The sequence below is a fragment of the Gadus morhua genome, chromosome 16 (assembly GCF_902167405.1).
Source record: "Gadus morhua chromosome 16, gadMor3.0, whole genome shotgun sequence".
In the NCBI taxonomy this organism is placed as follows: Eukaryota; Metazoa; Chordata; class Actinopteri; order Gadiformes; family Gadidae; genus Gadus; species Gadus morhua.
In genome coordinates, this window is record NC_044063.1 from 13,917,209 (window position 1) to 13,932,600 (window position 15,392).

The following is a 15,392-nucleotide window of genomic DNA, read 5'->3' on the forward strand; positions in this document are numbered from 1 at the left end:
AGGATGAGGATGAGGATGTTTGCATCATCTTCCCCTGCGTCAAAGCAAGGGTAGGCCACTACGTTTGCAGAGAAGGCCCCACTAGGACAACGAATTAAAGCTTTCCTCATCCCAGCAGTCCACCTCAAGCGCCGTAATTGCTGTCAGCGACGATTCGAAGAACATGAGATTTTCTGCACACTGTGTTCTGTCCACAAGAACATTTGAAACACAAACGGAAGCGACGTGGCCTTTCCTTCGCTTTCCTTTGCCCCTGCATAACGTGGCAGGCTCGCTCTGTGTGAGAAACACGCTGGATTGAGTTTAGATCTATTAAGGGTAAAATAATAGTTGTTGCAGTGGTAGACACTGTGCGTGCACCAGACGCGGTATCAATGACGGGAACTATCCTAGCCTAATCTACTCGCATAGGCCAATTTGCGATGATAATAACCTGCACCCTGGTCTCTGAACTCCTCCCACCGGGTCTTGTGGGTAACTGAGGACCCTGCGAGCGACAGACACCAAAACAACTGCAGAAAGCCCCCAGGAACCTGCAGAAAGCCTTCTACCGCTGCAGTCTGAGGCAGTCTGGTGCTCTGGTGGCGCACCGGGGTGCAGATGAGGGACCGTGAGTGTAACCTGCTCCGCGGACGTGCACTATACAGAATCAAACTGCTTCTGATGCATTAATTGAAACAACTTCCAATGCTCATGGTGAATGTATTTTTTTCTGACTGTTGGTATTCTGATCAGTGGAGAGCGGACTGCATCCGAGCTACATCGGGTTCTGCTTTACTTTTGCAATGAGAATAAAATCGAATCGGATCTTTTATTGTTCACCTTAATGACATACGGTCATATAATGTTAATAATAATAATGATAATAAAAGTTAATAATGTTTTAGTATTATTTTTTAGCATGAATATCCTGCTTGCAGTCTGCAGATGATTAAAATATACCTAACGGGTAAACGAGGCCTTAACCGTCGGCATTTCTGTCATTTTTTCTATTATAATGTTTAATAAAAATATAATAACGATAATCGCAAGGGCAATGGACATGTCATGTGGACAATAGTCCTCAGACACCGGATTCCCCGGTGTCCGGTTACCCCGCTGCCGGAGCAATCTGAGGGAATCCGATGTCGGCGAGTCCGACTGTGACCTGAGCGGGTGCACGTGTCAAAGTAATGGTTATGGTGCGCGCGCACCATAACCATTACTTTGGCTAGTAATGAATGATAAGTGATAAGTGATGTGACGATGATGAGGAGCATGGAGGAGGGCGGGAGTCGGCAGGTTCAGAAGAAGTGATCTCAGGCTTTTGATCCCCCCCACCAGCTCTCTGCCCCCTCTCTCCCTCTCCCTCCCTCTCTCTCCCCCTCTTGTCCTCTCTCACTCCCCTCTCTCCCTTTCTCCCTCTCTACTCTCTCCCTCCCTCTCCGTCACCCCCCCTCCCTCCTCTCCCTCTCTCCCTCCTCTATCTCGCCCTCCCCCCTCCCTTTCTCCCTCCTCTCCTCTCCCTCACTCCCTCCCCACTCTCTCCCTCTCCCTCCCCCCCCCCCTCTCTCCCTCCTCTCTCTCTCCCTCTCTCCCCCCTCTCCTCCACAATGCACTCCGTGAGTGGACTGCAGTCCCTCGGTTCTCTTTTATCTGATGGAGGACTCCCCCTTTCCCCCCGCCTCTCCGGGTGGTAAAAAGGCCCGCCATGGCGCTCGCCGACTTACTTTCCTCGGCTTTTTTCGCGCTTTGCTGGCTATGGCCTTTTTCACGCGTCTCCGAAACCGAAAGAACGAGGCTATCCTGCTGGTCGCCCCGTTAATCTTCCTCCCGCTGCCCCTGGTGATCGGCACTTCGGTATGTACCCAGCAAACACACACTTTGGGTTTGTTTTGTCTGCATCCTTAGTTTTTAGTCAGTCATATTACGCATTTCACTTTTACGCATTTGCGTAAAACTCTGACAGCTGCTGTTGCACATTTACGCATTTGCGTAAAACTCGGACGGCTCTTGTGGGGACTAGAACCGTTCGCGGAACAGTCACCTGTTGATGCGCCATACGGTCCCGACAAGAGTCGTCAGAGTTTGGGTTCAGTTTACCTGTTGATGCGCCATACGGTTCGCCTGTTCAACATGCATGGGAGCAACATGTATGGGAACCGGCCCGTGTTGCCGCAGGCTGCCCTCACACTCTGAGCTGTGATTGTAACTCTTTGTTGTGAACACGGAGCAGGGGTCAAGTCCAGCGTGGGAACAGAACGGTGTCACCCCTGCTGCATGTCACACGTAATGACCCTGTTGTGATAAGTCAGTCACACAACGGAATGAATTGAATTTAATATCTTGTTATTTCGAACGGTTAGGAAAGAAAAAGAAAAAAATAAGCAATAATAAACAATAAAATAAAAGGATGAAACAAGTTACAATTAAGTAATATTTACAAACAATGAAAGCCAAAAATGTAAAATAAACGGTCTAACACTTGCTCTACCCGTTCCAAATGGGGTGAGAAGAAGAAAATCGTATTTAATCTCACCCATTCTCCCTAAATTATTGATCCATAATCAGTTACCAGCTTCCTAATTACTGATATGAAATTCCTTATCATAAATATACATGAGTTGACGGAATATAATCTTTCCTGGAAACAATCATGTTCACACAGATGTTGGCATGGATTTATTTTACCATGTCCCTCAACGTCGTCTAAGTGAAAGGCATGCTGTTGTGTAGTGGCAGGTGATTTAACCTCAGAAACTTAAACTTCAACCCCCTGTTATCTGAGCCCAGAGCTACTTATTCACTTTCCGCCCGGTAATAAATATGGAGCAGGACAGAAGCCTGTGTTGTCTGTTCTGTTGTGTTTTACCCTTCATCTGACACCACTGAGCAAGTGTCACCCTTGTCTGATCTAAAACAAGGTGTGTGTGTGTGTGTCTGTGTGTGTGCCTCTGTATTCGGGTCTGTATGTATGTGCGTGTGTGTGTGTTTGCTTATGTATATGTATTTTTGTTACTGTGTGTGTGTGTTTTCACTAATGTGTGTGTGTGTTCACTAACGTGTGTGCGTTCACTAACGTGTGTATTCATTTACTTGTGTGTGGTTGTGTTTGTGTGTTTTTATTAACGTGTGTGTGTTCACTAACGTGTGTGTGTGTGTTTTATGTGTATCTTTGTGTTTCCACTAATGTGTGTGTGTGTGTGTGTGTGTGTGTGTGTGTGTGTGTGTGTGTGTGTGTGTGTGTGTGTGTGTGTGTGTGTGTGTGTGTTCCTGGTGCTCCAGGTGGCACAATGTGCTTACGTGATCATCCTGATGGCGGTGTTCTGGTGCACCGAGGCGCTCCCATTGGCCGTCACCGCCTTGCTTCCAGTGCTGCTCTTCCCCCTGTTCGGCATCATGCAGTCCAAAGACGTGAGTCTGCCCCCCTCCCGCCCTGACCCCCCAAGAAAGGGCCTTCTCAGGGCGGTGGAGGGGCCTGTGTTTACTCTCTGTGTCAGGCCCATCGATGAATCATTGACTGTCATTGACCTTTACAATCAGGGCATTAAGCAGACGCTTTTATCTAAAGCGACTTACATAAGTACATTTGTCAGAAGAAAAGGAAACAACAATATATCTCTGTCGGTACAGTAAGGATGCTCATAGAACCAAGTGCCAAGTACTAGCAATTGATATGTTAACCCATTCCCCGTACACAACAAAGATAGCATAAGATGCTACACAATGCTAAGTACTATTCTTAAGTCTGTCGTTCTCATCGGTCGACACAAGAGTGGGCTCTAAGTGGCCGTGGTTGTTTGGGTGCCTCCAGGTGTGCATGCAGTACCTGAAGGACACCAACATGCTGTTTGTGGGCGGGCTGCTGGTGGCTGTGGCCGTGGAGCACTGGAACCTCCACAAGCGCATCGCCCTCAGGGTGCTGCTGTGTGTCGGCGTGCGGCCTGCGCTGTGAGTGGCTGAAGAGGGGACACACCCACCCTAGTGGGGGCACACACACCCGTGATACACCCCCCCCTACTGGGGACGCACACCCCTACTGGTGATACACACCCCTATTGGCGACACACACCTCTACCAGAGATCCACACACCTACTGGGGACACACACCCCCACTGATGATACACACCCCTACTGGTGATACACATGTGATACACAACCCCCTACTGGGGACACACACCCCCACTGATGATACACACCCCTACTGGTCATACACATGTGATACACACACCCCTACTGGTGATCCACACCCCTACTGGTGACACACACCCCTACCAGTGATACACACCCCCTAATGGTGAAACACACCCCTACCGGTGTCAGCTTTACAATCACCACTGTCCTCCAAACATCCTTAAAGAGCTCTTGAATCCGTTGACAGGGCTGATATGTAATCACCAACCCAGTAATCAGCTCGTCAATCAGCCGCCACCCCGCACGGCCCTGAACAACACGAGCGAGAGCAACAACAAAACACATTCTTTCTGACATCATTTAAAATTCCAAAATAGTAAACACTCATTCGGCATCTCAACGAGCCGGGTTTATTATGGTCCTGCACTTGTCTGAGAAACACAATTAGAATCTCAGACAGGAACAGCACAGGACAGCACAGCCAGACGGCCTATTACAGTTCCCACACGTTCACCCCTTCGTCCATCAGCACATCAACCACAAACACATACTATAAGCTAATGCATACAGCACACACACACACACACACACACACACACACACACACACACACACACACACACACACACACACACACACACACACACACACACACACACACACACACACACACACACACATCCGTCTGACTGGCTCCGTGTGCTTCCAGCCTGATGCTGGGCTTCATGGGCGTCACGGCCTTCCTCTCCATGTGGATCAGCAACACGGCCACCACCGCCATGATGGTGCCCATCGTCCAGGCCGTGCTGCAGCAGCTCAACAGCGAGGGGGAGCCAGGAGAGAGCCCCCCCATCCTCTGCTCTTCGGAGGACCCGGGCCTGGAGGTGGAGGGGGAGACCAAGCCGCCCTCCAAGCCCACCAAGCAGGCAGAGGCACAAGGTCCGCTGATAAGGCCCTCGGCCCGGCCGTAGCACTGTCTGGGAGTCGTTAAAGCTCAGATAAGACGGGGTTAGTGATCCCTGGGCGGGGAGGGGCAGGCGAGATATGACAACAAGATATGAAACATGCATAGAAAACAATAGAAAACTTGAAATAACAAACTTTCAATAAGGTACTACACTCATCTGGATGTAAAAGGATTAAGGCCTTAAGATGAGGTGCAGCAGTTCAAAGCCAAAGGATTACCTTGGCATTGAGCACTGTGTTATATTATGTAATTACATGGATCAAGTGTAAGCACATTATATCAAGTACAATATCAAGTGTATCGAGTACAAGTACACAAGACAAGTGTACATTATTTGTAAGGAGGCAGAGAGGAAAAACTGAATAACCATTCAACAAGGTCCACCATTTACAAAGCTTATGAACAGGCACAAATATACAGATTTGTTTAAAAAAAACATGCATATATATATATTTAAATAACAAAATTACATATTATTTATGAGTGGGGAGTACTGCATACAAATGATAAAAGTGTTTAGAGTTACCAAATCAGCTGGAACAATACGACTAACGAGGGAAATGAGGCCATCCTTTGCAAGACTGCAGTTGGAATGTCCCCATTCTTTTATTGTGTAGTACATAACACTACAGATGAGACGGCACTATTCAGCCCGTGACTCGTGTACTTCGGCCTCCCAGTGGTGGTGACCTTCCTGGACGCCTCACTGGAGCTCGCCCGGCGCAAGGAGCAGGCGGAGAACAAGAGGATGTGTAAGGGCATGATCCTGTCCATCTGCTACGCCGCCAGCATCGGAGGCACCGCCACGCTCACCGGCACCGGCCCCAACCTGGTGCTCACGGGCCAGATGAACGAGTGAGTGTCCTGTTGGAGGACTGCTCACTAGCAGACGCCCTCATTTGCAATGAAAGTCAGTGTTCAGATAATTATATTCAATTGTATTTGTGTAGCCCCTTATCACAGGTACAGTCTCAAAGGGCTTAACAGGCCAGTGACCCCCCCCCCCCCCCCCCTGACCCTAGCCCCCCAGAGATCAAGAAAAAACTTTAAGCAAGGAAGAAATCTTGAGAAGGAATGCAGAGTGAGGGTTCCCTTCTTCCAGGGATGATCAGGAGTACAATGGGTGCTATAATTGACATACATACACAAGGCCGCCTTAATGCCCGGGCTTGCCTGGGCTGAAGCCCCAGGGTCTATGCCGATCGGGGGGCCTATCATGAGCTGCAGTAAAAAAAAAAGAAACCTCAGCCCCAGGGCCCAATGGCAGGTTAAGGCAGGCCTGTACATACTGTACATACAGGCAAAACATACATGGCATTAAGGACCAGACAGCTTGCTCAAGGCACAGAGAATTATATCATATTCGTCCTCATATTTTACAATGTAGTGTTTTATGATTTGTTGTTGTGTTAGTCACCCCCAAAACCCTCTCTCAGACTCTTTCCTCAGAACGGAGACGTGATCAACTTTGCGTCGTGGTTCGGCTTTGCCTTCCCTAATATGATCCTCATGCTCACCCTGGCCTGGCTCTGGCTGCAGTTCGTCTACATGGGATTCAAGTAAGCTCCTCGGCTGTGATGAAATGGCCTGTAACTCACCACCTAACCTGAGCTGACAGAATCTGCACCAAAACCCTTTTTCCACCGGGCGGGGAGATTAAACACTGAGGTGACACGGCGATTCCTTGTGATCCCCTTCCAAACCCCCCGTCTAGCTTCAAGAAGACCTGGGGGTGTGGCTCCGTGAAGACGGAGAAGGAGCTCGCCGCCTACAAGGTCATCCGCGAGGAGCACCGGCGGCTGGGCCCCATGTCCTTCGGGGAGCTCAGCGTGCTCGGCCTCTTCGTCCTGCTGGTGCTGCTGTGGTTCACCCGGGACCCGGGCTTTGTGGACGGATGGGCCACGAACCTCTTCAACGAAAGAGCAGAGTTCGTAATCCCGACACATCGCCGGCATCATTAGAACCCTGCTGTTGTTGTTGTTGTTTACTTCCAGAGGTCAGCCTCTGGAAGCTCTCGACACTGACTCTTCTTTCTGTTATCCTCCCAGATATGTGACCGACGCCACGGTTGCCATTTTCATCGCGATCCTCCTCTTCATTCTGCCTTCCAAAGGGCCCCGCAAGTGCTGGGGGCGGCGCAACACCTACGAAGCAGGTGACTCTGCGTTTCAGATCAACTGCACACAGTTGTCACGAGGGCGACCGTTCAATGGCAACAGCAATCAATACAAATGTGTTTTTGGTGTCGAACCTGGATCAGTTTCGCTCTGTCGTGAGGTAGGATGTTGAGAGAGGAAAAGGTCACCGCGGTCAGCTTGTTTCACCAGACTGCTCCCGTCTCCCGCAGATGAACCTTCGGGTCCCTCCGTCCCTCTGCTCACATGGAGGGTGGCCCAGAAGAAGCTGCCGTGGAACATAGTGCTTCTGCTCGGCGGGGGCTTCGCTCTGGCCAAGGGCAGCGAGGTATGCTACCAACAGCCAGCCTCACATGACCGTATCTTCTCCAGTCCCCTGCTGGCTGCTGAATCTCTACTGTTTCTGTTTTACTGTACTGTACTTCTGCCACTGTGACTCCCACAATTCTGCCTCTGATGAATACAGTCTCTCACGTCTTATCCGATCAGCTCTGTGTTCCGATGTCTCGATTCCAAAAACTAGTCATGTAATCTACTCTGATCTAATCTACATTACTATACTCTAATCTACTCAACCCTACTCTAATAGAATCTACTCGTGTATGATCTACTCTACTCTAATATAATCTACTCTGCTCTAGTTCTCTGCTCTGCTCTACTCTACTACTCTGCTCTCCTGTGCTCCACTGTACTCTCTCTGTACTCTCTGTATATAATCTACTCTTCTCTAATCTGATGTGATGTAATTTGATATTGTACATTCCTCTGTAGGTATCCGGCCTATCAATGTGGATGGGAGAGCAAATGAGTCCCCTGAAAACAATCCCTCCCTGGGCCATAGCCATCATCCTGTGCCTGCTAATCGCTACTTTCACAGAGTGCACCAGCAACGTAGCCACGGCAACGCTCTTCCTACCTGTGCTGGCCTCTATGGTAAGGATTCTCACAGATCGCAGATTTACGAGTCCCTATGGAACATGCCGTTACACAACCAAATTCCTTCAGAAGGGCAGGGACAATGGGTGATATATGCGTCGGCATTAGGGATCCTCAACGTGAAACATCTTAACGGTGGCGAGGCCTTTGGAGAGAACGCACCAATCGGAGCGCAGCAGTGAAACAACTCCCAGAGGAAGCTGGCCCATATGTCCTTGTTTGGCACTTCAATGGCGACCCATTCTGGCTGCAGATATTAGGTCCCCTTAGCTGGGCCCCTCCTCCCATTAGTAACCTGCCAAACGCACACATTCAGCCCAGTGTCCTGCACTGGGGTCCTGTTTCGCAACCCCCCTGCCGCTGAAGAATGGGAGGGCTGTGCCCAGCAAGGAGGCAGAACATGTCAAGCGGGGGTATTCAGACAGATATTTACCGAGCCCAGCCAAGCCAAGAGGGGGTAGCAGGGGGGGTGCCACAGAAAATACCCGAAGGGACAATGGAAGAGTGGATAGGAAAAGAGCATTTCATCAAGTGCATGTAAAGTTAGGGGTTGTGGCTAAACATGCCCTTTACCGAACTGCCACGGTGTATAGTCGTGCAGCATGAATGTTAGTAATTATGGACTATAAAGTATTTCCACCCTTTGTTTATTCCAAGGCCAGCAATTGTGATCGTGTCGTCCACTCCTTTGCTGTGGGGGACACGTGTAATTCCAACGCAAACCCCAAACAAAGCGTAATATGTGCCTTGGTAGTAGTCTGCCATTACAGCCACACGGGAAGTACTTTTCCCCGTTCGGCTTGTCACATGACTCGGGCCAAAACGGTACGAGAACGACTTAACGACACCCGAGTAAAAAGAGTTTTCACCCGGCGCGGCGTTACACAACGCTATGAGTCAGCGGTTACCGTGCAAAACCAAAGAGCGGCAGATGACAGTGTGTGCGGAATGTTGTCATTGGGTTCCAGAACCAGTGGGCTCTAGAATGCTACAACCCTGTTTACTGTCTCTCTCTGTGATCGGTGCAGTCCCAGTCCATCGGGATGAACCCTCTGTACATCATGGTGCCCTGTACGCTCAGCGCCTCATTCGCCTTCATGCTGCCCGTGGCCACGCCGCCCAACGCCATCGTCTTCTCCTACGGCTACCTCAAGGTGGCTGACATGGTAAGCCTCACAGCGGTTCCCCTCAGCTCAGCAGAATTATAAAGCCGGTCCACAGCTGTTGCTTTTGGTCCCTTGTTACGCAACCCTGAACAGGGTGCATCCACAGTGATGGGTAAATGTTAAATTGAATGCATTTACACAGCGCTCTTCTAACCAGTGGCCACTCAAAGCGCTTCACAATATTGCCCAACATTCACCCGTTCATGCACACATTCCCACACCGACGGCGTTGTCAACCATGCAAGAAGACCGCCAGCTCGTCGGAAGCAGCGAGGGGGAGGTGTCCTGCTCAGGGACACCTCGACACTAAGCTAGGTGGATCAAGGCTCTCGGTCGGTGACGCCCCATGTGCTTTATGTGCACCTCCCTGCTTCCTTGTCCAACAGGCCAAGACGGGCATCGTCATGAACATCATTGGGATCCTCTGCATCACCTTGGCCATCAACAGTTGGGGCAGGGCCATGTTCCAGCTGGACACCTTCCCGGCCTGGGCCAATAACACGGGGGTGTGAGCCCCCCCGTGTCGGAGCGAGGACACTGAGGACGTACCAAGCAGCGTCCAGCGGGAGCTCCAGTTCAAAGACTTCACACCAGAGAGAGACTATAGGACAACTGGGTGAACCGGGTCCTCCATGTGGGTCCCTCCCACCTGGGGAGGGAAGGCACTGCTGAATGTGAGAATTGGGGTTCAAAGGGCTGAGGAAGTGGAGTGGCAGTCATGTTTGAATTAACATTGCACCCCTAACTTAAGATAAAGCCACGTTTTGGTATTGTTAGTAAGGCATAACTGTGCCACTGGCACTCTCTTTTTCCCTCAGAATAAACATCTTTTTAGCTTCATATATATAAAATATAACCTTCATGAAAGGGCTGTCAACATCGTGAAATGGATTCAAAAGGGGTAAAGAATGGATTCAGACTCATAATAAAGAATTCGCCAATCCATTAAAGTTGCCATGTGTTGTTTTGCTAGCCTGCGAGATCATGATAATGTATTCAACAATGGCGTAGACAACCAATATTCTTACACTTATACCTTTGAAAAAAAAAGTGCATTGTTACTTCCACCATCACCCGAACTTTGACTGGTGTATGATCACTGGAAAATAGTATCAAATGTATATGATGAAAACAAATAGATGCATTGTATTTTCTGTTTTTCTCAATACTGAAGCCAGTGTATGCTGCATTTCTGGCGTTACAGCAATGGGATTAAACATAGATACATTTTATATTTAAGAGCAAATATGTATAGTTTGTATGTGTTTGAACATAAAAACATTGAAATTATCATGAAAGTCTCTTTCATCTATGTTATGTGCACGACGTTCAACGTTTTTGATTTCTCATTCATTCCTTTTTCTATTTGCAAACTCTGAACCTTTTCAGCTCAGAAACAAACAGCCATCACACCAGCATACCCCCTACCAGGTGTTCATCTCCTTATCTCTAAGACAACCCATTACCTACAACATAGTCTATGGTTTGATGGCGCAATTGTTTTCCCGCTCTGGGATCAGCAGCCGGTGACCTTGTCTCGGTGCTGATGAGCTATGATCCTGTAAACACAGTGCTCAATGCCCAGGTAATCCTTGGGCTTTGAATGGCTGCCCCTCATCTTAAGGCCACAATCCTTTTATATCCAGCCAGCCCATTTCACAAGTGTCTATTCTTCTGGATTCACCCCAACAAACCCGCGTGGTTCCTATCGCTTCGCGTTTGGAGATTCCTCTGAGAACCCGAGAATGTTTCACCAGCGTGCAAAATTGTTGTGAAACTCATGAAAGTGCTATATTCACATGTGACCTCCAGGTTGACTGTTGTGTACTCCAGCGCAGCGATATATGGCCGGGCAGGAAGGGCGGTAAACCTTTCAGCATTAGAACGGCAGAAACGGTTGTGGAAAGAGAAGGGAATGGAACGGTGTCGCACGGTCGCCCGGTGACTCAGCATCAAATAAAGGTCAGCGCTCCAGCTCAGATGGCGAGCAGCGAGGTCCCTGCCGGAGCAGCCTGACGCTGGGCGTTTTAAGGGTAGTTAACCAGCGGTCTTGGCCAGTATAATCCAGCTGGGATCCCTGTGATCTTGGATACCAGCGAGGCATAAAGCCCATGTAATTATCTTGCTCTCCTTTCCCTTCGCTGCCTTTTTGCCACCCAATCATTATCCAATTGAAACACGTTCTTTGGGATCACGGCCTCCATTATCTGCACTATGTATATACTTTAAACGGGCCGGGGACCCTCGGGTACAGCAGGGACATGATGCCAGGGCTTTAGCAGAGCTCCCTGAAGTCACAGCTCTGTTGTTTCCCTATAAGCGTGCAATGGCGTGCTGTTTGCAGGAAGAGCACCTGTAAGCATGATTGGATAGCAATCACCCTGTCAAGTGTTTCCCTGTTTGTACGAGAGCCATTGAAACACACAAACAGACACATTTTCTTTGAATCACTCATGTTCATTGGATGAACAAGAATGATTTTGATAGTAAATGAATGGTTGGTGGGTGGTTTTCAAACAACCTGGGCCATTCTCCCAGGTAACAGTATCACTTACCAGCAGAAGACAATAGAAAGCCTGTTTGACACAATCGACCCTTGACCACACTGGATCGGTTTCATGTGACTTCTGTCTCAAATTAAAGTAAAATCAGAAACTCTTACTGACTTGTCTCTGACCAGGATTAGGTGGAATTAAAGGAGATATCCGGTGTAAAATGGATCTGGGATATGTAACGAGTTGGAATGTTCGTTTGGGAGCAAAAAAGCGCGTATAGACGCATTCTTAAGTTGGCTGTTTTTATCTGATTCTACCAAAACGCTATAAACTTGGAATGATGGGGGCATAGGTTATGGTAAAAACAAAATCGTTATTTTAAACCACTTAAAAGGCTAGAAGTAGCCCGACACTTCTTTGGTAGTATGATAAGGGTCTTAACATATGAAACGAGGCATTGATAACTTTGTAATTGTACAGATTGATTATTAAAAAGGACATTTTATACAAACAATACCATCAGTAGTCCACCCGTCGACGCCATCTTGTTTTTAAGACTCGATAAGTAGATTGGTGAACACAGAGCTTGCGTGTTGTTGACGGATGGCACAATCTCTCTGTTCGTCAATCTGTTCGAGTCTTACAAATCGTTCCAAGTTTATACCGTTTTGATAGAATCGGCTAAAAAAAGCAAACTGAAGAATGCGTCTCTATGCGTTTTTTTTCTCTGAAACCAACATTCCAACTCGTTATCATACCATTTTACACCGGATTTCTCCTTTAAGGCAGGGACTGAGAGACAACAGAACGGTCTTTGGCCCAAGTGAATACGTTGGTATGAAACTACCCCCAAAGAATGTTTAATGTAGTAATTTATGTTGTATCATGCATTTTTGTGTGGATAATAGCAATCACAATTTGAAGTAATTAGATGGTATTGGCAAAATATATATCTCCCTGATGACAGTACCACTGATGTACTGAACAGGGTTTAGAGATTGGAGGGATGTGATGTGATCAGGGGACCACAGCTGTGACCAGGACTAGGGAGATCATCTTTAGTTGGATTATTTAAAACCTTTATTGTTCCCTTAGTCCAAATACTGTGACATCTCAGTACAGTCATATTTCCACTATTGCAAAACGCAGGCCTCTTGTTCTCTGGACCACACAAGCTCAGGCCTATAGACAAGATGAACAATGACTCATATGACAATAATAACTCTTTCCTCTGTTGGATACACAGCCCAATGTTTGGGTGCCACTTCACTGGCAAAAGTGCTGTAATAAGGGGTTTCATGCAATGCAAACCTACCATATGTTCTCTCTTTAGTGCTTAAATTACTATTTTTACTGACGTACTGCGTGTTTTTGCTTATTCTGCTCTGCCTAAGAAGACATATCAGCACACAATTAACACTGACACCGCCAAAGCTATGGGCCCATAGATACGGCTCTGAAACAGTCAGTCAATATCCACATGCACCACTCTGTTCTGAGAGTCCAGCAAGCCAGAACTCTGTCATCGACGGAACGACTAGTACAACTTTTCCCACAATGTTACCCATGGCAGTAAGCGTGTTAGGGGAGAAATTGCCTGAAAAGTGGGTTAACCACCACATCCAAGACAATATCTTCTGTTCTCATGCATTGCACATTCTGAAAGCAATGAGAGGCCAGGTCAACCGCGTGGTGGCGACGGGTGACGTTCATTTTTTGGGGAGAAACAAGAGAAACGGCGCCATCTTGTGGTAGAAACGTGAATGAACAGAAAAGGCTTTGACTGTTCTTCTATCCAGTCAATATATTCAGGGGCGCAACTGCCTACTTTCTGGGGGGTATGCAGACACATAGCAGGCGCCCCCCCCCTTTGATCTGGGCACACATTTGACCTAAAACATACTCTGATATCGAATCAAAAAATTCAGACTGGTATCCAGTGATTTTTAGAGGCAGCCTTTCTAAGATGCTGTGCCAGTGTAACATCATACCGTGCTATAAGAGATCAAGTATACCCACCAATTTCCATTTCTAGGATTTCCTAACTGTGCATTTTGTCCCCCTCCGTGGCAGGTTTCTCTCTGCACGGAAGAGTATGCAGTTGATCACTCGAGTCAACAGGCTCTCTGCAATTCGCTATCAATAGTTTTACCTAGGCATAAGCGGGATGCCAATTCTTTCCACATCAGATAAGCATTTATGTGGTAACCCCTTGTTTCATGGTGCTTCAGTATCGTTGAAAGACACTGCTAGTTATTATACCCCACCACAAGGCGCGTGTCAGCAACTCTAGCTTCACCAAAAAGCTTACATGTAAAACAACTGTTGGAGTACAGTAACCAATAGGGGTGGGAAAAATAATCGATTTTTTGATGCATCGCAATACTGTGTAGAACGATTCAGTCTCGATTCAGATACGATAATGTTACGTATTTTAAGAATCTAAGCTACCCACACATAGACCAAAATGAAGCAGGACCAAACATATAAGCCGTAAATACTATACATAGCCACAAGGGGAGCAAGACCTTATTAGAGGCTGCTCCAGCCACAGATGGTAGCGCCTTTTAAATATATGAAGAAGCCGAAGCCATTACGGCACCCCGGCCACGCCCACTAGGCCACGCCCACTTGGCGGGCTCTACCTGAGGACACGAGGTGGGGATCGCCAGAGAGAGATTTTCAGCGACACCCGCGAAGGGTCACGGGCCTCTGCCCGTGGCCCATAGAAGAGCAAAGAGTTCAATAGGTAGACGGCGCCGCAAGCCACCCGGGCCTTAGCCCGGGGGGCTTGAAGTAGATCACGGTATTTTCCTCTCACTCGCGTTAGAAACTCTCCGTATAGCTTCAGTTACCATACCGAAACACGCCGACGACTTTATAATAAATGAAGTGAGTTAAAGCAACCCGGGATTGGACAACTTTCTTCGAGAATATGCAACAATAATAATCTTTTTATTTTTTTGGATTATTAATTTATTAATAATTAATTTCTTTTGGATTATTAACGGAGTTAACTCAGTTTTTACTGGTTCTATTGACATAAAACAAAGACTTGCATAGAGATTGAAGTAAAAAAAAAAAACACAAACAAGTTCCTTTATTTTTCTTGTTATGATCCGTTATATTGTAGGCTCCATTCTGATCAGTACACAGTTGCAAGACAACAGTAACCTGTTGTTTTACTAGTAGGCCTAGTAGATTTAGCTAACCTGAATATTTACAAGCCTCCTCTTGATACACTGACATAAAAACGACTGTCTTTCAACCACTTTGAAAAGCTTTCTTTCATCCCTGCGCGTCCTTTCTCCTTCCCAATCTTTCTTTTTCTATGTTGTGACCCTGAGGGCTTTCTTCTCTGCCTCTCCATATTGAGATACGTGTCATGAGATGACAATACGGTTCAAATGAAGACACTCTGGCGCTCGCCTCCAGGGCGTGTTCGAGGTGGCGCCCACTGGAGTGCCGTGTGGGGAGGAGGGGGGGAGGGAGGCGAAGGAGCGGGGGGCCAGGTCGGTTCAACCTTGTTGAAACATAACAATGGCAGAATGTTGGGGATAACACCTTGTATCAGTATGAG

The 15,392-nt window shown here is 47.7% G+C and overlaps 1 protein-coding gene across 1 annotated transcript; it reads left to right on the forward strand.

Moving 5' to 3' along the window:
* Window positions 1-1,560: 1,560 nt before the first annotated feature.
* On the forward strand, window positions 1,561-10,157 carry slc13a5b (solute carrier family 13 member 5b). The gene is made up of 12 exons (XM_030337113.1): window positions 1,561-1,839; window positions 3,265-3,393; window positions 3,794-3,930; window positions 4,823-5,052; window positions 5,761-5,935; window positions 6,517-6,639; window positions 6,795-7,007; window positions 7,129-7,235; window positions 7,428-7,543; window positions 7,987-8,148; window positions 9,180-9,317; window positions 9,704-10,157. The coding sequence occupies exons 1-12, from the start codon at window positions 1,639-1,641 to the stop codon at window positions 9,827-9,829; spliced, it is 1,857 nt and encodes a 618-aa protein (XP_030192973.1). The 5' UTR covers window positions 1,561-1,638; the 3' UTR covers window positions 9,830-10,157.
* Window positions 10,158-15,392: the final 5,235 nt, after the last annotated feature.

Coding starts and splice junctions, on each gene's coding strand:
- slc13a5b (XM_030337113.1), top strand. CDS start 1,639: ATGGAGGACTCCCCCTTTCCCCCCGCCTCTCCGGGTGGTAAAAAGGCC. Junction 3,931..4,822: donor GTCGGCGTGCGGCCTGCGCT/GTGAGTGGCTGA, acceptor GTGTGCTTCCAG/CCTGATGCTGGGCTTCATGG. Junction 5,053..5,760: donor CAAGCAGGCAGAGGCACAAG/GTCCGCTGATAA, acceptor TCGGCCTCCCAG/TGGTGGTGACCTTCCTGGAC.